Source organism: Globicephala melas, chromosome 13 (genome assembly GCF_963455315.2).
Source record: "Globicephala melas chromosome 13, mGloMel1.2, whole genome shotgun sequence".
Taxonomy (NCBI): Eukaryota; Metazoa; Chordata; class Mammalia; order Artiodactyla; family Delphinidae; genus Globicephala; species Globicephala melas.
Genome location: NC_083326.1, coordinates 49,310,705 through 49,334,303, shown reverse-complemented (window position 1 = coordinate 49,334,303; position 23,599 = coordinate 49,310,705). Strand labels below are relative to the sequence as shown.

The window sequence follows — 23,599 nt, the reverse complement described above, 5'->3', positions numbered from 1 at the left end:
TGGAAAATTTTATGAGACTTGATGAAACGGTTATTAAATTAATATCACACTCTTGGCAACCCTACAAAATAAACTGTGAAAGTTTCTTTTCAAAACCTTAAAAAATCTAATCTTCCCTTTTCTCTGGGGTGATGCTTAAAAAAAGAAACAAAGAATGTAATTACATATATGCATTTTTAATAGGAACACCAGATGGCCCAGAAAAGTTCCCTAGAATGTTCTGTCATTTTCTGAAAACACTAGTTTCATCTATAGGTGACATCAGCCACCACTGGGATGTACACTCGCCCCCTGAGTCCTGGAGACTGTTGGCCACAGCGCCTAGGGCATGGCTTCTCCATACCCCATCCATCCAAGCCCACCCTCCAGTTCAGCTCTCTGACCCCTTCCACCTTGCAGATCAGGGCTTGATCCCTGCTCCACAGTGTACAAAGTGGAGATGGCCCAGCAAACAGGAGGAAACATTCTTAATGACCTTCATGACTCTTGACTATCTCAGAAGAGGTTGAGACTATCTATGCCAAGCAGAGGAGTGATTTCAAAACTAAAGAAAGAAAGAACACCCTGCCAGGGTTCCGCGAGCCATAAGCATTGTTTCAGGACCTTTGTCTGAATGGTGTTTTAAGGAGAGAAGTACATGATATTCTGCAGATCATTTAGGCTTTGGACGTGGCGACAACACCAAAGTTCTCAATCATTAGATTTCCAAGACAATACTGCATTAGACTAGGAATTACTATTATTGTATTTAACCACTCCTAGGGAAGTCCCATGGTATCTTTTCACTTGTCTAAAATATTTCCTTTTTCTCTACTTTGCATGTCATGTGGATAAGTGAAAATGACCAGGCTGCAAGTAATAGAGTCCAAAAATACGACGCAATTGGAAAATATTTGACCCATAAAAACCTATTTCAACTGACAGACCCTTTCAATATGGCAGCTTCTCCTGCTGAGGTTTGAACCTTTCCCAGCATTTCTCAAGTGAGGTCTAACTATGTTGTTATAAAACAATATCCCAACAGAAAAGTAGTGGTGCTCGTAGGAACACCGCTTTCCAAAATAGTGCTGTGATAACTCTGAAAAATCTGATCTGCCCTCCATAAGAGAGGTGATCACTAATGATTCAATCCATCCAGTTATTACTGTTAGTCTACTCTTAGTAAGAATTGAATAGAGGATAAAACTCAATCTAAGAGAGTCACTTAATATAATCACTTGATATATTTAACTCCCAGAGTTATGGTTGAATCCAATAGAAATGCATTTTAATTGACACATGTATTCACACCCACACACATGCACAAAAGGGAAAAGAAAACAGCTATTTATTGAGTTTCTAATGTATGCCACAAACCATGGCTCTTTGTACACTATCTCATTTTAATTCTCACCTCAAAAGTATTGCATTAATTATTTCAAACGTTTTGCAGAGATGGTCATTTTCTTTTCGTATGTCTCTAGTTCCAAATTATATTTATAGACCGAAAAGTTGCTACTTTAGACGATGAAGTCGAAGCATTCCTCACATAATACTTCCTTTATGGGTTTTACTACGAGGCTGTATTCTTTAGTTCAAAATCTTACTTTAAATGTTCCTGAGCTCTGTATGTCCTCTGATGCCGTGGAGGGAAGGAGCACCACTGGTAGAATGAGGAAGGAGCATTAGGAGGAACGGACTGAGCTTCTAAAGGCAAACTCGGGGCTTTTCAGCCTCATTACTGACGCGGCATGAGATGGTCATTGTGAGTTCAGTAGGCAACTTTAATCTCCAACAGTACCAATGATATTGGTAAATTTCCAAGAAGGCTGTGTCTTAGACATTACTGGCCCTGGGGCTCTTTCTCCAGATGACCAGACCAAGTATTATAAAACTGTGTGGAGGGCTTCCCTGGTGGCGCAGTGGTTGAGAGTCCGCCTGCCGATGCAGGGGACACGGGTTCGTGCCCCGGTCCAGGAAGATCCCACATGCCGCGGAGCGGCTGGGCCCGTGAGCCATGGCCGCTGAGCCTGCGCGCCCAGAGCCTGTGCTCCGCAACGGGAGAGGCCACAACAGTGAGAGGCCCGCGTACCACAAAAAAAAAAAAAAAAAAAAGCTGGGTGGAGAAGGTGCGCAAGGCCGTCAGCCCTGAGAGGTACAACTCAGAGCACAGTGGGAAGGTTCTTTTTCCCCTACTGATCATGGGCTGCATCCCTCCTAAACTCCACCTCCAGGGAAATTCATTGTCAGTGACCTGGTTAACAACAGGAGAAACTGAAGCGCAATCAGCAACCCCACAGGGCATAAAGTGAGGGAGACCAGGGGAGTAAGGTTAAGAAAACTGTTTCCTCTTGTAGCGTCCTCTGCCGGAGCGCTGTGACCGACAGCAGGAGTCGCCTTGCTGTGTACGAGCTGTTAGAAGATGCAGACGTTTGGCTCAAAGCACGGATGGCCCGATTCCTTCTGGTATGCTTCTGTTTTGACCGCTGAATTTTAGAGTATTTTTATTGGTAACCATATATATTTTTAAAAGCTTATTAAAGTTTTGGCTGGGTTTGTGTTACATCTATAAAGTTAACCTGCAGAGAATTGCCAGTGTTATGATGTTTATTTTCCCATCTAGAAATCTGTTTTGCCTCTTCATTTGTTGGAGCCTTTTCTATAGCATCCAATAAAGTTTAGTCATCAAATTTGAACACATTTCACAAAACGCCATTTCATTAATTTGTATTTGTTGTTACTATTATGAATGAACTATCTTTTGTTGTTATGTTTCCTAGTTTATTATTGCTGGTGTATAGAAATGCCATTAGTTACTGTTTATTTCTTTCCACTTTACTATTTTATTATGTCTATTAGCTTCTTGGCAGAATTTTCAAGGTTGTAATCACCTGGTATTTTTTTCCAGACCATTGTTACTCAATTCCAAGAAGAGTATTTTCAATTAATTAGATATATACTATTTTTTTTTTTTTTTTGCGGTACTCGGGCCTCTCACTGTTGTGGCCTTTCCCGTTGCGGAGCACAGGCTCCGGACGCGCAGACTCAGTGGCCATGGCTCACAGGCCCAGCCGCTCTGCGGCATGTGGGATCTTCCCGGACCGGGGCACGAACCCGCGTCCCCTGCATCGGCAGGCGGACTCTCAACCACTGCGCCACCAGGGAAACCCAGATGTATACTATTAAGAGTTAAAATGCCAGCTTTGGCAGATTAAATACCCTTTTAATAGCATAACTTAAATATTGAGAATTGTGATAAACAGAGGCAGTGGGATCTGGGCTAGGAAGGGGTGGTCAGGTTTACAATAAATATCTCGGGGAACATAAGATTATCTAAGCATGAAGCAACTTCCTGATACTGCTAATATTAAGCATGTATCACTCTGGGAAGTGCCAGGCCAGCCTGTTCTAGTATGTTCTAGATATTCGTGCTTGACAGTATTAAAAATGTTGCGCTTTCTCTTCAGAACTATCTGGAGTTTAGTTTTTAAACATTATTATATAAACTATGTAATAATTTAAGACTTTTTAAAATGATGACTCTTTTTAAACATAATAAGTCAAGTGAATCTTAACCTCTTCATTTTTGGAAATTATAATGGGGCTGAACGTCCTTCTTTTAAGCATAAGTTTGCCCTTTTTGAAATAGTCAGATGTCATTCAGAGTCAAGGCTGACTGGAAAATAAGCTCTATGAAGGCAGGAGTGTGTCCATCTTGGTCTTGCAGAATCCCACCGTCTCAGTGCCTGGCATATAGTAGGTGTTCAATTAAAATTTTATTGTTACCGAATAGCTTTGTGACCAAGCTGGTAATAGTTTTGATTTAAAATAAAAGGTATTAAGGTAATGACTGAATTTCTTGTGTGACTCAGAAACTAGCTCTGGAGACAGAGCCCAAATGTGCCTGAGATACAAGTCATCCTCTATTGAAAAGGATTGTTTGTAGCAGGAGCAGCCCTCTTTCTGAACAGCAGGCTCCCTGGTTGCCCACCATATCCCTGCCTCTCCCTGCCAATGGGTCTGAAGAGCCAGCATCGGCCCAAGGCAGGAGAGAAAAATCTGTCAAAAGTCGCTGACAGAGAGTTGTTTTTGAACTTTCACATGATTTTGTTTATTCGTATAATTATTCCAGAGCAATTTAGTCAGTGATCCTGCATAATAGTAAAAAGGATTTGTTGGACATAATGATGCCAGAGGGAGTGCTCTCCTATGATTTTTACTGCTTTACAATAATAGTTATAATTCCTCTGGATGAATTCTTAACGGCTTTTTGTTGTTGCTGTTGTTGTGTCTTTGTTGCTGTGTGCGGGCTTTTCTCTAGCTGTGGGTGTGCAGGCTTAAGTAATTGTGGCGCACGGGCTTAGTTGCTCCACAGCGTGTGGGATCCTCCCAGACCAGGGCTTGAACCCGTGTCCCCTGCATTGGCAGGCAGATTCTTAACCACTGCACCGCCAGGGAAGACCTGAACAGCTTTTTTAAAAGAATGTGTTTGGCTATAACCTTGACTTTGCTGATAACTGGGACATACCTTCTTGTATTTGCTCGACAGCATCAAATTTGTATCATACCCACTGAAGAATTCTCAGTGGAATATTTGAGACCTCACGTCAAATGCATTGCCAGTTATGGGAGATTTGTTAATGAAAGGTAATGTGTTTCCTTCCTTTATCCCTTGTTTGTGCTGAGTGATACTTAATGCTTTTAAGACTGTAGATTTATATTTGACTTCAGAAGTGATCACAGGCCAAGGTGCTAAAGGCTGGTGATGCATTAAAAAAAAAAAAGAGCTAAATCATTCATCCCAGCGTTCTTTCCAGAATTCCATCATATCAGGAAGCTGACACAGTAGCAATTGGGGGAAATGTTTAAGCCTCACCCTTGAGGGCAGTTACTCTGAAGTTCTATTCTGAGCCTTCGTCAAGACTCAACTTTGTTCCAGTCCTTTAATCTCTATGTCTGAGATTCCTCATTTACAAAAAACATGAAAATAATGACCCATCTCACAACTATGTTATGAGAATTAGCTAACCAATGATTCTCGGGATTTGGGGAAGGTTGTTTGGATGTAGGTTCAAAAATAATTTATGGATACAGTCATGACATCTTATGCATATGGTTGAAACCACCAAGACAATGAAATCTGGCTGTGCCTAAAAGAAATGATAGGCATGTGTTCTCTTTGTTTTTGTATAGTTTTATATCAACATTGATGTTTAGAGGTGAATAATAATGTTTCATTACATTGATCTCATTTAACAATGAATTTTAGTCCTAGAGAGGGAAGTTTTAAAAAGTTTCCATCTAGCTTACTTCCCTTCAAAATTAAGATTTTTTTTTTTTTTTCTGTCTTAGCTTATTGTATTAAGTGGGCAGCCGGAATACACTTGGCCAGTCCGGAGCACTGAGTATGTTTGTATAAAGATCTCCACAGGCTGGTGGTTCTCTGGATCCTTTTGATGCTTAGACTCTGTATCTTCACGGGGGGACAGTTCTTCGGGTTTTGGTTATTTTTCAGTATTCTCTTTTTCAGTGCCACCTGTATTTCCTTGGTCCCTGAAACTCCTCCAACAGCATTAATTTTGGACGTTCCGAGTGGTGGGTCTTCCCCTCTCCTGCCCCAGGACCCTTTACCTTCTGCTGACGCTCTTACTGGAGTCACCTTGAAGGCCCCACAGGTAGGGCTCCCCCTCAGTGTGTTGCTTGTAAACCAGTGGTTCTCAAAGTGTGGTCCCAACCAGCAGCGTCCCCATCCCCTGGGAACTTGTTAGAAATGCAAATCTGCAGGCGTCACCCCAGAACTATGGAATTAGAAACTCTGAAGAGGGGCCCAGGAATCTGTGCTTTAACAAATCCTCCAGGGGATTTGGATGCCCCTAAAGTTTGAGCACCTCTGCTCTCAACTGTGGAGAATCCCAGGCATGAGGCATCCGGTTAATCCTGTCTGTGGCCGCCCCATGCTGACGCTCCTTTTCCCTCCTGCATCGCTGTCTACATAGTCATTTGGCAATTTTTCATGAGCCATCTTAGGATAGGTCACATTTTCATGGGCTACTGCTACTTAACATTGTTGAGTCATTAATTATCTTCCCAGACCAGAACATGAGCGCTTTTAGAACTCTAACAAATTTTTTGCGGCCCCAACTTGTAGGCAGGACATTCCCAATAAACACATATTGATTAATCACCTAGAGCAGAAAGGTGAAGTGTATGAAGGGAATACACCTTTTTTTCACTGCAAACTACACAATTGCAGGACTTAATGTTTGTTCTGATGCCGTTATGTCTTTCTGATCCTAGAGATGGCTTGTGTCAGTTCACATTGCATCAAGATAGGAAATTAACAGGATTTGGGAGAGAAAATTTCGTAAGATCCCGTATGGGCAAGGCAACCTAGAACAGTAGGGGGAAATGAATTGAAATCATGGCAATAGAGCTCTACTCCTGGTTTTGCTATAAAATTAGTGTATGACCTTTAGTCAGTCACCCTCCAAGGCACAGCTCTCATCTGAAAGATAATCTTTTATTGTTGTTATTCTTGTAGGTTTTTTTTGCGGTTTGAAAAGACTTATTACTCACATAGTGAGACTTTCTGGGGAGAGCAGGGCTCACACTCAAACCTGAGCAAGGACTGGGGTCTGAATCCGGTTTTCGTTGTGGTTAGGAAGGGGGGGAGTCTGGGTGAGGGCTCCCTCTCCCATGGGCTGGAATTTGTGTGGTTAGAACTTCCCAGGTGTGCCAAGGGATGAACACCTGGGCTTTCTTATTAGCTTGTCCAGGTGTAGGACAAAAGGCAATAGGTGAGTGACGGAGCTTGAAAACCGTCAAACATAAAAAATGGAGTCTGACCCTTTGTTACACGGTTATTACAAGCAGTGCTTGAATGCTGGGAACATTCTTGTATGGCCTTTTGCACGCACAGTGTGCCTTTCTGTTGTTAAATACCTAGGAATGCAGTTGCTCAGTTATATGTTCAACTTTGGTAAAAACCACCACATAGTTTTCCAAAGCGATTTTACCAAACGTCCCTCCCTCCAGCGTCATTTATGGTTGTCCCACCGTTGGGTTGTCCATTCTGCAGCTGACGGTTATTTGGTTTGTTTCCAGTGTTTGTGATCACAAATAAAGCTGCCCCAAACGTTCAAGGGAAGGTTTTGTGTGAATGTGGATTTTCACTTCTCTTGGGTAAATACCGAGGTTGTTTTGGTTTTTAACCTCAAAATATCCCGTAATTCTAATTATTCATAACTCTGCAGCTTGAGGAATATTTTTTTTCCCACCCAGAACCAAGTGACCTTGCGAGGACTCGTACCGCGTCCGGGTCGATACGTCATTGTGGTCCATTTTTATCAACCAGTGCATCCGACGTTCCTGGTGCAGGTGTCTGTGGACAGAGGGCGGCTGCAGCCAGGTGAGCTGTGGGGAGCAGGGCGGGCTGCAGGGCTCACCTGCCTTGGCAGGGGTGTGATAGGAACGCCTCTCTCTGCCCCCAGGCATCTTCCGTGCCTCTTTTTGCCCCCATGTGCTTGGCTGCCGAGACCAAGTGATCGCCGGAGATCAGGTTGAGTTTGACATCTCGGAGCCGGAGGTGGCCGTGACGGTGAAGGTTCCAGAAGGAAAGTCCTTAGTTTGGGTGCGTTCTGCTTATTTCTCAGCTTGCTCTTCACGTGGTTGCCTTGGTTGGCTGCTCTGTGCATCAGTTTTGGCTCATGACAATAATTCCTCCAAGGAACTGAAGCCCGATTTATAGAAGTGTTTAAATTTTGCAGCTAACTTTACCCAAAAAAAGTCTTTCTTTGACAATTAAAATCAAGGGAAAGCAGAATAATAGAGAAGTGACTAGGAAGAAAAACCTCCCTGCACGAGCCTGGAGCCCTCTCCTTCAGCCCCTCCTCAATCTCCTCTGACAGGTCTCTCTCTGAAGCATTGAACACTCATTTGTTCTTGAAAATTTCTTTCTTTTTGGCTTCCATAGCTTCTTTCTCTTGTTTTTTTCCCCACTTTCTCCACCGCTCCTTCAATGATTTCTCTTTCCCTTCATCGCCATATGTCACCGTTCCCTCGGGCTCGACGGTGAGCCCCCTTGTTCTAAGATTTCTCTTTGAATAACATTGTCTGCGCCTGTCGATTCTGTTCTCTCCTCTGTGAGAATGACGCCCACATCTGTGAACTCATTTCTCATCTTTGCTGAGCTCTAGAACCATCTACTGCACATCCCCATAGCCAGAGAGCTCACAAGTCCCTCCAACTTAGCCTGTTACCAGCCCAGCCCCGGGCATCCCCTACCCTGTTCATTACCTTGGTCGATGGAATCGTGGTCACCCAATGCCTGTAAAGCCTTGGAGAGCCAGGAAGCACTGCCCAGGCCTGCTCTGTGGCCCTCCAGTTTTTGCTCATGCCTCCTCTCTCTCTGAGGATGTCATCTTCCTAGGGGCAGGGGCCTGACTTTATTCATTTTGTATCCCCTGTGCCTGGAACACCGTCTGGCACAGGTACTTGGCAATGTTTACTGAACTGAATAACGTGAGAGCAGTAGACTCTGTAAGCAGTAAGTTGGTGAGTCGTTGACGAAGATGTTTGAAATTTCCTGCAGCATTCGTTACTGGCGCAGTCTGGTTTATACAGGTACAGAGAACTGAGCAGTATTTTTAAAGACTGGGGCTACAATTATTCATAATAGAGTATCTGATAGGATATGAATTTCAGGGGCAAGCCACCATGTGAGTTTCCCCATTGGTCCTGCCATTTCGGTTTGCTCACATTTAAAAACACAAAGTGCAACCTCTGGAGATCCAGGGTCGTCCCGGGCATGGATCACACAGGGCCCTGGCTGTCCTAACAGCTGTCCTGCTCACCCCTGACATCTCCTGTCCCCGCCCAGCACCCGAGGCTGCTGCTTCTCTGAGCAGGTGCTCCAGGAGGTCTGCCCCCCACTTGGTATCATTTCCTGCATGGAAACGTGGCCTGAGCCTTCATCACTGGCTTAGGGTTGTTCCGTGATTCTTTTTTCATAAATCCTGTTTCATTTGGTCTTGGGCTTAACAATAAAGAACGTTGATCTTAGCGAAGAGAACGTGACGGAGAGCCGTAGGTACGCCGTGCTGTTGGAAATCCAAAGACATGCCGACAGCTTCCCTTTAGGTCCGTGTCCTAGTGGTGCCTGCGGAGAGTTACGACTACCAAATCCTTCACAGAAAATCAGTGGACAAGTCATTTGAGTTTGTCACCAATTGTGGAGGGGACAGTTTTTATATTGAGTAAGTATCCTTTGTGGAAAGGCCCTGGGAGACATGCAGCTCTCCCACATTCCCGACCAGAGCAAGAGGCCCGGGGAGGGGTGGCCCTTGGGTCTGTCTCTTCCTCTGGGAGCCTGAGGGAGTGGCACTGAGTCCCGCGTCCTCGGCACACGCTACAGCCGTTGTGCACATCTGGGTGAGATTTCCCTCCTCAACTTTGATCTCAACAGATCACCCTCCAAGCTGGGTTTCACAGGCTGCTTGGGAGTTTCTCTTCCTCTTCCCTGCTTCCTCTTGGCTGACTCAGATTCCTAAGATACCACACAGGGCTTCCTCAGCGGGGAGGCATGTGAGCCCTGAGTCCCACTCTCCTTTGCCCTCTGATTGAGTGGGGAGCATCACAGAGGGGTGGACCTCCCCCGTCTTCCCTCTGTGGGTCCCTGAATGCTAAGAGCCTAGAACAGCCCTGAGTATCACCTCCTGCCATTCTTTTCTACAGACCCACCCTGCCCCCTTGTAGGTTTCCTGAGGAACTGAGGCTCCCGGGGGCCAGATGCCTTCTGCATAGAAAATATTAAGAGCAAAGGCTCTGAGGTCAAACAGCTATGGGTTTGAGTACCTTCTCAACCACTTCGTAGCTCTGTGGCCTTGGGAATGTTGCCTAATTTCTAGGACCCTCAGTTGCCTTATCTGTGAAATGGGACTTAGGGACTAATTGGTTGGGTGGTTGTGAGGTTAAGTGAGGTGTAGGCAAAAATTCTAACACACATGTTCAGTAAATGTTGGCAATTCACCTCCTCATTATTATTCTAATTGGTGTATCATTACACATGTAGGTGTAAATTTTTTTGGTGACTACTTTATTGAGATATAATCCACACACCATACAATTCATCCTATAGGCGAATTTTCACCCCTTTATTCCAGCCACCGAAAGTTCCCACCCACCGTCCTGTGATGTGTCCTGGAGTGGATGGGGATGGGAGGAGGGGTGGCTGGCACCCTCTGTGAGTCCAGGGGTGGGGTTTTCTCTAACTTCCTCCCAAACTCCAGAGCCCCTCCCACAAAACGCTGCTTGGTGAGGCATGTGGGAAGAGGAAGGTTGGGACCGGTTCTGGGCACGCCTCCCAGGATCTCACCATGAGTTTTTGTTTCCACAGCCCCCAGAAAGCCTCTGGATTCTGTAAGGATTCTGCCAGGTCCCTGGTGGCCCTTTACCATGATGGTGCACTGCCTTGTGAGTGCCACCCCGCCGGGGCCATTGGCCATCGCTGCAGCCCAGAGGGCGGGCAGTGCCCATGCCGGCCCCATGTCATTGGGCGGCAGTGTACCCGCTGTCAAATGGGCTACTACGGATTCCCGCACTGCAAGCGTAAGTGCAGGTTCGGGTCAGCCAAGGTCACCTGGGGCCAGGTTTCTTGAATTTCACTGTGCTGGAGACTCACCTGGGGATCTTGTGAAAATGCAGATTCTGACTCTCAGGCCTGAGAGTCTGCATTTCCAGTAACCACTCAGAGTATACCCGTGCTGCTGGTCTAGGGACCACACTATGAGTAGCAAGGTTCTAGAAGGTAAATATTTATGTTTCCCATGCTACGTGACCCATGCGCTTGGCAAAGCAGGTGAAGGTAAATAGCCTCAAGCATCAACATATTGGACAGCTCAGTTCTCTTCTTAGTGGAATAGGTTAGGCTTCAGGGTTTTTTTTGTTTTTTTTTTTGCAGTACGCGGGCCTCTCACTGCTGTGGCCTCTCCCGTTGCGGAGCACAGGCTCCGGACGCGCAGGCTCAGCAGCCACGGCTCACGGGCCCAGCCGCTCCGCGGCATGTGGGATCTTCCCGGACCGGGACACGAACCCGTGTCCCCTGCATCGGCAGGCAGACTCTCAACCACTGCGCCACCAGGGAAGCCCTAGGCTTCAGTTTTTGCAGCCTCACCAAAGCTCAGCTGAGGTGGGAGGAGAGCCAGGCTCACAGGGCATACTCCTCACTGAATGAGGAGGCCATGGATCTTTATCTAGGAAATGTGCTGCAGCCCTAGACGAGGGTCAGCCCAGGCCACGTGAAGGGGGCAGAGTCCCCGCATGGAGGCCAGCCTTTGCCTAACAAGGGCCCCGCTGCTGCATCCTGTCCTGACCTTGGACTCAGTGCACTGGGGTGACATGGAGGCCCTTCAAGAAGCCTGAGAAGAGCTGACCCCCTGACAGAGGACAGGCCTCACGTTAGAATGACATGTAACTGCAGCTCGGAGTCGAGGGGCGCCTTAGGGTGTCTACCTTGGTGTCAGTAGCTCCAGCTGTGCCTCACTCAGCTTCTGCATGTTGTGTCCACCATGAGCGTTGGGTGTGGTCGGTCTTGGCCCCAAGAAAGGGGCCTTTCAGATAAACCACACTCAATAGTACCATAAGGGAAGAAAAGCAAGACCTTTCTCCCAGACCCCTTGGAAGGTTCTGGAAACGCTGGTGCAGTCCTGCTGGAGGTCAGGGGCGTCTAACCCTTTCACCGTGTCTCTTCATCCCCGGCCAGCGTGCACCTGCGGCCGGCGCCTTTGTGAGGAGACGATGGGGATGTGCCTTTGCCCGCCCCGCACGGTCAGGCCCCAGTGTGATGCGTGTGAGACACATTCCTTCAGCTTCCACCCGCTGGCCGGCTGCGAAGGCTGCAACTGTTCCAGGATGGGCACCGACGGGGCTGCCACCCCGGAGTGCGACAGGGACCATGGACAGTGCAGGTGAGGCCTGGAGGACTAACCTATGGCATCCTACGGTGGGAAGGGAAGACGCTGTCCGTCCCCACACAGGTCCCCATTACTTCCCGCTTCGCATGGGCCCCGACACTGCTTGAGTTGACCTCAGGGTGGTGCTCCCACCCGGGATGGGCGTGGCGTGTGGAGCGTCTGGTCCCCTCGGGCTCGGGTGGCCTGGCAGAGCCTGGGTGGGCAGACGGCTGTCTCCCAAGGCCCAAGCAGCCTCGCCGTCCACTCCAGCCTCGTTCCGCGTGTGCATGCGATAAGTGCGTGATTACGTGATCAGTTCCATCTCCTTGGTCACCGGGTGGTGAGCAGCTGTTTGTTTGTACTGAGGTCTGGGCTCCAAACCTTCACTCTCGTAAGCTGGTAGTTTTGTTAAGGACGTTGCTTGATGAAGTCTAAAATCCCGAGCCTGCTGCCCTGACTCAGATGGGGGAGCCGGAGACGGTGCAGAGGACTCCACAGGGGGCCTCCATTTGGGTAGGGCGGCAGGGTCGGCAGTACCCGCTGGAGAGCCTGACCTGAGAGGCGGGGCTGCCTCTGGGGCCACCGAGGTCCAGCACACAGCTGCTGAGAGACAAGAGGCAAACGGCGGCCAAACAGATGCCAGGGGGCCAAGAGGTTCGCTCAGCAGGTCAGCTCCGCATTGGAAACCAGAGGGTGTTGTCACGTGACTCCAGGTCATCAGCCTGATCTCGGCAGGACCAGAGAGTGGCCACAGGGGGTGAAGAACAGTCTCCTAGAAGAAAAGGCTGGAAAGAATCTGATAGGGGTTATGTGGCAGGAAAGCTGAAGCAGAGCTTCTGCCATCCAGGCCGGTGTGACCTGTGCAGGAGAAAGCGTGAGGCTTGCCCCCGCCCTGCACTCCCCCCTCCCCCCACCCAGGCACGAGGACGTAGACGTCGGTGCCTGTGATCCCGGCGTGAGAGCCAGGAGGGGCCGTAGCTGCGAGTGGCAGGCGTCTGCTTCTCCAGCTCCAGGGCAGCTGTGTTCGTTTCCCGTGGCTGCTGACAAATGGCCACAAACTGGGTGTCTTCAAACAACAGAAATTTATTCTTTCATGGTTCGAAAGGCTAAACGTCTGAAATCAAGATGTTGCTCTTTCTAAAAGCTCTAGGAGAGACTGTTCCCTGCCTGCCTCTTACCTTCCCGTGTTGCCAGCAGTCCTTGGAATTCCTTGCTTCTGCCTCTGTCGTCTCATGGATTCTCCTTGTGTGTCTCTGTCTTCACATGGCTTTCTCCTCTGTGTGTGTCTGTGTCTTTCTTTTCTTTCTTTTTTTTTTTTAGCCTTTGAATTTTTAAAAACTTTAATTAAAAAAAAATTGACGTATCGTTGATGTGCAATACATATTGTCTAAGTTTCAGGTGTACCACATAGGGATACACAATTTTTAAAAGTTATACTCCGTTTATAATTATTATAAAATATTGCCTATATTCACTGCGCTGTACAATATGTCCTTGTAGCTTATTTATTTTATCTTTTTTCCTATTTTTCTTTTTTGAAGTATAATTAATTTACAATGTTGTGTTAGTTTCAGGTGTACAGGGAAGTGATTCGGTTATACACATATATGTGTATATCTGTATTTTTTCTATTTTTTCCATTATAGTTTATCACAAGATATTGAATATAGTTCCTTGCGCTATACAGTAGGACCTTGTTATTTATCTATTTTATATATGGTAGTGTGCATCTGTTAATCCCATACTCTCAACTTATCCCTCTCTCCTTCCCCAGTGGTAGCCATAAGTGTGTTTTTTATGTCTGTGAATCTGTTTCTGTTTCGTAAATAAGTACTATTTTTTTTAGATTCTACATATAAGTGATGTCATATAATATTTGTCTTTCTCTGTCTGACTTTACTTAGTATGATACGCTCTAGGTCCATCCATGTTGTGGCAAAAGGCATTGTTTCATTCTTTTTTATGGCTGAGTAATATTCCATTGCATATATTATATACACCACATCTTCTCTATCCATTCATCTGTTGATGGACGCTTAGGTTGCTTCCATGTCCTGGCTATTGTAAATAGTGCTGCTATGAACATTAGGGTGCATGTATCTTTTCGAATTAGAGTTTTCGTCTTTTCCAGATATATGTCCAGGCGTGGGATTGCTGGATCATATGATAACTCTATTTTTAGTTTTTTGAGAAACCTCCATACTGTTTTCCATAGTGGCTGCACCAATCTACTTTCCCACCAACAGTGTAGGAGGGTTCCCTTATTTATTTTGTATATAGTACTTTGTACCTCTTAATCCCCTACTCCTATCTTGCCCCTGCTTTCCTCTCCCCACTGGTAGACTCTAGTTTGTTCTCTGTATCTGTGAGTCTGTTTCTGTTTTGTCATATTCACTAATTTGTTCTACTTTTTAGACTCCACGTATAAGTGATATACAGTATTTGTCTTTCTCTTTCTGACTTATTTCACTCAGCGTAATACCCTCCAAGTCCATCCATGCTGTTGCAAATGCAAAATTTCATTCTTTTTTATGGCTGAGTAGTATTCCATTGTATATATACCTGTGTCTTTCTTTTTTTATAAGGACACCAGTCCTATTGGACTAGGGCCCGCCTTACTCCGGTATGACCTCATCTTAACTTGATTATGTCTGCAAAACCCCTATTTCCAAATAAGGTCACAATCTAGGTACTGGGGATTAGAACTTGAACGTACCTTTTGGGGACAAAATTCAACTCTCTATTGCAGCGACATTTACTTTTCCTGAGGAAGGACCTTTAACCACACTTCTGATTGTTGCCCAACGTCTAACAGTTCCTTTGTCCTCTGGGAAGGAAGCTGAGTGAGAATTTGAGTCATGGAAGATTCCAAGTCTTTAAAACCACAGGTTGTGAGTCCTCCGTGAGTCAAGTCGATTGCCTGTCCTTCTCCAACTATGAGCCTAAATGGAATGTGACCGGTACAAAGAATTTTGAGGTGTTATCAGAGAGCTTTCATCACGTACATTTGGTTCTGGTCCCTCCAGTGCTTACGCAATTCTCTGGAAGGAAGTCAGGCGCTTAGTTCATTACTAAAGACTTTGCATTGGGTTCCGAATGCACCAATAGGCCTGTGAAGATGTCTGACCTATTTCCAATAAACTCCTGCTTCATGGGCACTTAGTGTGGAAGCACAGGCTTCTACCAGGACCTGCAGGGATGCTACAGAACAAAAAGGTGCACTGTGCCCAGGAGTTGCTTGCTGTCTTGTGGCTGGAGAAGATGGATGAGTGGGAAGCTCAAAGGCCCTAGATGTGCCAGCCATGACCCAATCAACTTTGTAGAAGAAGTGAGAGACCAGACCTAAAGAAACTGTAGAATTAGAACTGGCTTCAGAAAAGGAAATCCAGGGTGTTATAAAAAGGGAAACAGATTGAACTAGGAATAATATTCCTTTTCGTATATTTGAAAAACAAGTCTAAGGAAAGAATCCAACGTCTTTATGTGGAATGGGTTTGCATGAATCCTTCAGAGGAAAGAATAGTCTGACAAATAAGGGGGGTAAGCAGAGAGGGAGGTCTTCGCATTAAAATCCTTTGCTGACTCAAGGGGCTAGGAATCTGGATATAAGAAAGGTTGAAAGAACAAGGTTCCGTTTGAACAGCAGAATGCGCAATGCATAACCTTGGGAAAAATAAAGAAAAAAACTAGACGGAGGAACAGGAGAGGACATAAACAGGGGGACGTGGAACAGTTATTGGGGGATGGAATCCTGGCAGAGGACAAAGCCCAAGACTCTGTAGTGGCTCCAATCACAGCTGCATGAAGACACTCAGAGCCCTAAATACTGAAAACATTCCAGTGCCTCCATATTTAATTAAAAATAAAAACTTACTAAGCCGCAAAATAAGTGCCAACAAGTCCAAGAAAGTTCTGTTTTTCCATAGTGGCTACTTCAGATTTTCTTTTGAAAACAGATCACCCACGTGAAGAGTTTGGGGCTGGGGGTAGAGGTTGGGGAACCATGTACATGGGTTAGAGTGAGAGAGGACCCCAAGGAGAAGGTGTGAACACACAGGAGGGAAAACAGGTGTGGGTCCTGGAGGGGGTCCCTATGTTTAATCATAGGGGGCAAAGGAGCCAAGGAGGTGGAGAAGCAGTTTTCAGGCAGGAAGAGAAGCAGGAGAATTCACTGTCTGAGGACCAGTGGGAGAGTTTTAAAAGGACGTGGATAGCCAGCAGAAGAAGTTGCTGCAAACAGGACCTCACACACAGTCTCTCAATGCTGCCATCACAGAGAAAGGAAACTGAGAACGCATTAAAAACTGTAAAAGTCAGTTAAGGCACTATCTACGAGAGAGAGATTTACCACAGGATGTTAGGTACAAATTCTAAGGAGAATTTAACAAACCTTCACTAGCCAAAGACAGTTTAGTAGACTAGAAAATTCCTAACTCAGGACTGAGGACATGTTGTGTAGTAGTTTTGCCCACACCCGAGGGAACATCAACAGGAATGGAATCTCATTGACCAAACCAAGACGTGAAATTATTTATCCTGACATTGCCAAAAAGGCTGTAATCGCCTAATGGGATGACACATCTTTCCATGATCAAAGTGGATTTGTCATGAAAGGGCCTTGGCAGATAATGTAAGAAAAACTTCAGTTTATTACATGACTGTAAATTGCACAAATTACCCATGATAATTCCAGTGTTGATGCCAAAAAAGCTTTCGATTGCCTAAAGGATTATTTCTTTAGAAAATATTAGAGGAAAGAATGCTCCCTGCTGCCCCTGAAAATATCCTAATGAAAATGAAGAATGTGTTTAGAGGAACCTAACATTCAAGTAAAAGAAGTAATCAAAGAAACCTGGAACTTGCAATAAAAAGAAGAACATACCCTTTCTCAGTGATACAACAGACCCTCTTACAGTTGTACAAGTTATCACCAATCACAAAGCTGAGAAATTTGAATTTTCAAATTTTATTTGACTGTTTAGAGGTGTTAACGTTTATCATACTAAAGGGAAATCGAACAGTTATAAATATTAATCTCCTTTAAAATGAATTACAGAAATAATTGCAGCAATCCACAATACTCAATTTGTTCTTAATTGAAACTAGTGCTGTAATTTTAGACACAATTGGAAATACATTCAATTGGAGCCATAAGATTGAGTTCTTGCTTATCTTTTTTTTTTTGCGATGCGTGGGCCTCTCACTATTGTGGCCTCTCCCGTTGCGGAGCACAGGCTCCGGATGCGCAGGCTCAGCGGCCATGGCTCACGGGCCCAGCCGCTCCGCAGCATGTGGGATCTTCCCGGACTGGGGCACGAACCCGTGTCCCCTGCATCGGCAGGCGGACTCTCAACCACTGCGCCCCCAGGGAAGCCCCTTGCTTATCTTTGTCATGAACTAGCCAGGAGACTCTGGGCAAGTTGCTTTGCCTTCCTTGGTCTCAGCTTCCTAATCTATAAAATGAAGCTTGGTACAATCATCTCCAACTTCCCACCTAAATTTAAAACTCTGATTCTATTTCTTCTTCAATCTCTGATTGTATCATGGAAAATATTACAAAAGTATATTGTATAATATACAATATGTATATTGTATAAGTGTCCATTGTTTGGGACAACTCTGTCGGGATTGTGGTCTTAAAGATGCTTACATTGATCAAAATTTCATTTTTTTATAGCATCACAGTAATTGAATCAGATATAATAGCAATGAAGAAGTACATTTGCATCTGCTTTTAATAGTGGATGACTGTGCCATCAGATTCTTTGAACAAACAAAAGAGCTAGACTAGCCTCAGAAGATTTTATCAATCAGATACACAGATGCTGGGAATCACTGCTTTAAAAGACTATCGTCACGTCGATGACTTTCAAGACATTTTAAGATCGGTTATAGGAGATGGCAGTTCACCTGGACGTCCAGTGAAACCACATGTGCAAACGTGCCTTTTCAGAAGAGCAGCAGCAAAAGGAAAGCCATTTGGGGGGACCCTGATCTCAGCCAGTCTCACAGATTTACTAAATGTGTTAGATGGAGAAACAAAATACCAGAAAATGTCGTAGACTTGGCATTCTGGGAACAGAAGTACTTCCAGGTCGGCAGAAATCCACAAGCCCTAACAACCTGGAGAAGCAATCCCTTTGAGGCAGCTCATCAAATAATAGGAATGGTAAATTCCAGATGGCGTGCAGGCAGGTGCTGGGACACAGCGGTGAGCAGGGCGGATGGGGACGGACAGAGCTCAGAGTTCTCACTTACGTTTCCTCTGTCCCAGAGGCACCTACCTTTTAAAGTTCTCTAGAGGGTTAAATATCCTGTGTGAAAACCCTTAGAATAGTACCTGACACACACTTGCACCCAGTATTAGCTGTTGTTATTATTTGCGAGGCGCTTGGCTGTCTGCCTTCTGCCCTTTATACTTTGTCCTCCTGAAGCCCCACCCATTCTCCTGGCTTCAACCACCCGACCCTTGATGATTCCCAGATCCAGAGCTCCAGTTCTGATCCCTGATGGCTGTCTTATCCCACATTCGTTGAAAATCAGTTCTACCTGGGTTCCCCTATTGGTTTTCCTTAGGGGGGGCCTTGGCGGACAAGTCCCCTGACCTCTGAGCTCCTGTCCCCTCACATGTATAATGAAGTGTTAGATTAGATGATCTTTAAGGGCCCTCTCAGCTCCTAAATTCTACACTGATTCCATATCTGAAACCCTTGCCATTGTCTTGCCTTTCAGGCCATTCCTCTCTTTGAATGTTTTTTAAAAAATTCTACATATTGGTGACAGCCTCCTCCCGGTCCCCAAAGCCTGAAATCTCAGCATCACCTTAGAGTCAATTCCTTTTTCCTACAGTCAATCAGGTGTCAACTTCTAACAAAGTGTGTATTATCCCCCTTCCTTCGATGGCCCCCTGCAGGTACTTCCGCCTGGTGAGGTCCTTTGTGACCACTTCCTGTGTGAGTGATCCTGACAGTCTCCGGATTGACCTTCCTTTTCCTGGCTTCCTCTCTTCCTTCCTTCCTCCCTTCACCTTTCCTTCCTTCCTTCCTTCCTTCCTTCTTTTCTTCCTAATTGAAGGGGAATATGCTAGTACACAATTATACTGGGATTTAAAAATCGATTTTCTCCGTCATTTTTTTATTAGTGCATAGAGAATGTTGATACATGCACGTGTCTATGATTTCATCTTCTTGGTGGGGGGTTTTTTTTAAAAACTAGGATGAAACATTTTCTTCAGTCCCTGTGATGTTTTGGTTTTGTTTTTGGCTTTAAATTCTGTTTCGTCAGTTAGTAGGTTTTATGACTCAAACCATATCCAGCGCCTACTCCAGTCTGGGTGCTGGGCTTCGTGCCAAAGGCACACATACCTGCTAACGAGGGGCCATGGTCCGGTAGGGGACCCTCTACTCATCAATAATGACAGCGCAGCATAATGAGCGCCATATTGTGTGCAGGCCGCTGGGGGGCGGAAGTGGCTCTGACCGGTACCACGTCCATCACATGACTCTTTGCGTAAGAACCTTGCTCAAGTCTCCATCGTCTGAGAAAATAAAGACCAGCTTTCCGTGGTGATCTGGCCCCCACTCACCTAACTTAAGCCTTTTTTCAGCTTCTCTGGGTTTTCTCGCTTTCTCTAAACACTCTTTGCCTCAGTTCAGTTATCAGCTCTCCTTTCCCCTCTTCTGTTACCCCCAAATTATCCACATCCTTCAAGGATTCTGTATGAAAGGTACAAATGCAAAGAAGGCATGAAGCCACTGCAAGCCCACAGAGGTACCCTTGTCATCTCATTGCCGAAAGCTAGTTCTAAGCTTAGCCATCCCATCTCTCACGTGATTACCTTACTTTCTGCATCTCTATGTCCCATGTCCTCAGTGAAAATGCGCGAAGGTCAAGACAGGCTCATTCTACTTTTTCCCCTCCCTCCCATGTCCCCTAAACTGAGGATGTGTATATATCAATAGAAGGCAGTCAGTAATTATAGGATGAATAAATGAATGAATGTAAGGTAGACTTTGGATTCTAGTTTAAAACTGGACTTGAATGGAACGCAATATTAAGGGATCCGTGGTATTTAATGAGCAAAGGGTAGAGTTCACCCTAATGCCCGACTTTCCGGTGACCTGTGAGACACACGAGCACCCACACACTTGCAGGTGTCATTTCATAGTGTTTGGCCCTGAGCTCGTTGCCGTGGAGATGACTTCACTTGACCCGCATCCTCAGTGCTGCCACTCTGCATCTCCTGGCAGCAGCAACTGGAACCTTCCTGCCGTTGCAGGAAGGGCAGCTCCTCCGGTAGCACAGCGTCTCCCTGGAGGAGTGTGCAAAGTCAGGCTGACTTTAGGTCGTTTTTAAGAGACATTCAGCCAGACTTCGAGGAGGAAGTTTCCTTTTTATTCCCTGTCGTCTTGGCACCACACAGAGCTCCTTCGGTTGCCTGCTTTTGCGCGGGATTCACGTGTTCATTGCTCTCGGCGTGGCATTACACAGAATCCAGACATCGTATTTTCCATGTTGTGGTGAGCCCTTGCCCATCAGTCCCACCCGGGGTCCTGGGGTTCAGCTCCCAGGCCACTGCTGCTATCACTCTGTTCAGCTTTTTTCTTTTTTCTATCCACTCTCCTGTGCTCGGCTGCTACCTACGTGCTGAGTGAGGCTCAGCGCTTCATCCCACGTTACCGACGGGGTTACACCCTCTCTGCCCAGCTCTCCCTCCCACCACGTCATCCCATGGACGCCCTGAAGTAAACAGGCAGACGTTTCTCCTGGTCTCGACAAGCGGCTTGCGCAGCTGTCCACCCTGCAAAATACTCCCCTTCCTTTCTTTTCCAGTGAAGTAAAAATATGAGAAAGAGGCTCCCGTCTGCTTGTCCTCACCTTCAAGGCCCGGGTCCAGGTCAACGCTCAGGGTCACTTGTCCCCCGGAGGCACTCAGGGTGTGAGAGGCTCGTGGGCACCAGCCTTCCGTGAATGCACCTGTTGGCCAGCAGACCTGAGTGTTTGCTAAAAGAAGCGTCCTGGACCTCAGGACGACAAGCTGCCTGGATGGGACTTTGTGACGAGAGCCCTGAGCACAGCATCCTTTTCCTCACTGCCGGTGGGAGGAGCAGGGAACGCCCAGGCTGAGTCGGGTCATTGCCAAAGTTCCTCCTCTGATCTAGGTTTCTTCTTCCAGACAATTTTATTTGGAGGGGTTCTATGTACTCTCCCTTCCCATCTCTCACCCACCAGAGTTCTTGTGCTCCAGAAATAGGGAGTCATCTGGGAACAGTCAATTTTCTGCTGGCCCGTGATTGCATTTAGTTTGGGATTCACAAGAAGAGAGTAGGTTGTTATTAACCTGGGCCTAGGAACAAAATTGTGTGTGCTAGAGAGAGAGAGAGAGAAAGAGAGAGAGAGAGAGGTGATGTAACCTGTGAGTGGGTGGAAGTACTTTTCTGAGATGGCCCATAGTTCCTCCAGCTTCCCAGAGGGTCCCTGACCTCTTCCAGAGTTTGCAGTACCGAGTCTGCAGCAATCGCTCCAAGCAGACTGCTTCCACCTACAACCTAAAGCAGTAGAGGTGTGATTTGGAGAATACTTTTCTTCCTCATGGAAATAGTCCCTGCAGGTATCAGGTAGGGAGGGAGATGAGGGGGTGGGGCTGTGCTGAATGACATTTGACCTGTCAGCAGGCCTTGCAGGTAAAAGTGATTTTGTCTTTTTAGCTGTGGTGAGTGGGATAAAGGGAAACACATCTGCTCCCCTTAGCTGATACCGTAACAGGAGTAATGATAGCAAATACTTACATGTGCACGGCACTCTTCTAAGGTTTTTAGATGTTTATTAAATTCTCACGGTAATCCTATGAAGTGGGTATTATGAGCTACTCTTACAGATGAGGAACGTCAGTTGTAAAGAGATTAATTGCTCGAGCTTCCTGTAAGTAGCAGAGTTGGGATTCGAACCTAGGCCACCTGGTCCCAAGTTTGTGTACTTAAACACGTACAGAATGCTTTACTTAATTATAAGCAGATATTTGCCAAAGGCAAACTTACTGGGATATAAAGTTATATTTGTCTTTTTTGGGGATGGTCCCTGGGGTGAGATTATTTTTTTAATTGAAGTATAGTTGTTGCACGATATTATATAAACTACAGGTGTACAATATAGTGATTCCCAATTTTTAAAGGTTATACTCCACTCACAGTTACTATAAAATATTGGTGTTGTACGATATATCCTTACAGCTTATTTTATACATAATAGTTTGTACCACTTCCTCCCCCACTTCCCTCTCCCCACTGATAGCCACCAGTTTGTTCTCTATATCTGGGAGTCTGCTGCTTTTTTGTTATATTCACTAGTTTGTTGTATTTTTTAGATTCCATATATAAGTGAGATGACACAGTATTTGCATTTCTCTCTCTGACTTATTTCACTTAGCAGAACGCTCTCCAAGTCCATCCATGTTGCTGCAGATGACAAGATTTCATTCCTTTTTATGGCTGAGTAGTATTCCATTGTATATAGATACCATATCTTCATTATCCTCGAGTGAGATAGGTGATAGCTTACATTTGGTAGCAAGTTAACGATAAAATGTTTCAAATCAGATTGTGCTCCTAACAGTCTAATAGAAAGCAGATTTCCAAATACTTTCTTCGGACCCACAAGAAAAAATCAGTATGCAGATCCATCAGGCTTCAGCTGTGGAGCTCAGTGACCAAGCTGCCTCTTCCTCTCCTCACGTCTCGGGTGTTGGGCTTCTCAGCCCTGAGAAGCCGCTAGTGTTTTCTCAGCCACTCTTGTGCTCAGAGCTCCCTGGAGCCTCCTTGGAGCCCAGCCCCACACAGGCCATTGCCCGCCTCCCTCCCTGCTCCACTGTCCAGCCAGACCACTGGGGGTCCTCCTTGCCTTCTGTCGCCTCGCCCAGACCACGATGAGCCCCAGCATCCTCCCCCTAAGATAGTTTGGAACCCATCCCCCCATCCATACTGAGAACCTCTGCCCTCGTTCGGTCCCCTCATCTACCTGCTGTGGAACCGATCTCAGCTCAGTCCTTCACACACAGCCAGCTGCCCTCCTTCCTCTCTGAAAGCTTTCCAAGATGACGGTGGTCCTGGGAGGCAGCGGCTACTGCTTCCCGTCTCCCTCAGATGAGAAAGCAAGGCCTTGAGAAGTTGGATAACTTGCTGAGACGCTGTCTCTAATACACGTGAGAGCTGGGGTGAAACTCCAGCCAGTCCGCCTTCAGTGTGCAGAGCTCAGCCCCGCGCTCCAGGGCCCCGGACAGTGTCACAGTGGCCAGCACCTCCGTCCACATGAGCCGGCCCCCTCCCGCCTCTCCAGGCTCGTGGTTCAGCATCCCTGCTCATACCCCTGCTCCAGGAGCACCCGCTGTGTTCTCTGCACGTGCCAAGCTGTGTCCTCCTGTTCCTGCTGTCTGCAATGCCTGCCCCACCTCCTAACCCGGGACACTTGGACTTTTACACCCAGCTCAGGCATCACCTCCGCCAGGGATGCTGGGTCCGAGCTGGCCTCTAACCCCTGTTTAGATCCTGTGTGTATATCGTTCACATTTCCACCTCAACACTTAAGAGCTCTCAGGCCCAGGGACTATGTCCTTCTGTGCACCCCAGAGCCTAGTACCAAGCCTGGCCCTTGGAATCACATCAATGATGGTCATTGTT

General features: G+C 46.3%; 1 protein-coding gene across 1 annotated transcript in view; it reads left to right on the top strand.

The window, feature by feature from the left end:
• The window catches only part of LAMA3 (laminin subunit alpha 3), a 240,940-nt gene that overhangs the window by 127,326 nt on the left and 90,015 nt on the right, over window positions 1–23,599 (top strand). Inside the window, exons 25-32 of the mRNA XM_030842611.3 lie at window positions 2,337–2,445; window positions 4,529–4,626; window positions 5,510–5,654; window positions 7,261–7,387; window positions 7,470–7,609; window positions 9,118–9,233; window positions 10,373–10,584; window positions 11,738–11,942. Coding sequence (XP_030698471.1) covers window positions 2,337–2,445; window positions 4,529–4,626; window positions 5,510–5,654; window positions 7,261–7,387; window positions 7,470–7,609; window positions 9,118–9,233; window positions 10,373–10,584; window positions 11,738–11,942 — 1,152 coding nt within the window. The remainder of the gene's footprint in view (window positions 1–2,336; window positions 2,446–4,528; window positions 4,627–5,509; window positions 5,655–7,260; window positions 7,388–7,469; window positions 7,610–9,117; window positions 9,234–10,372; window positions 10,585–11,737; window positions 11,943–23,599) is intronic.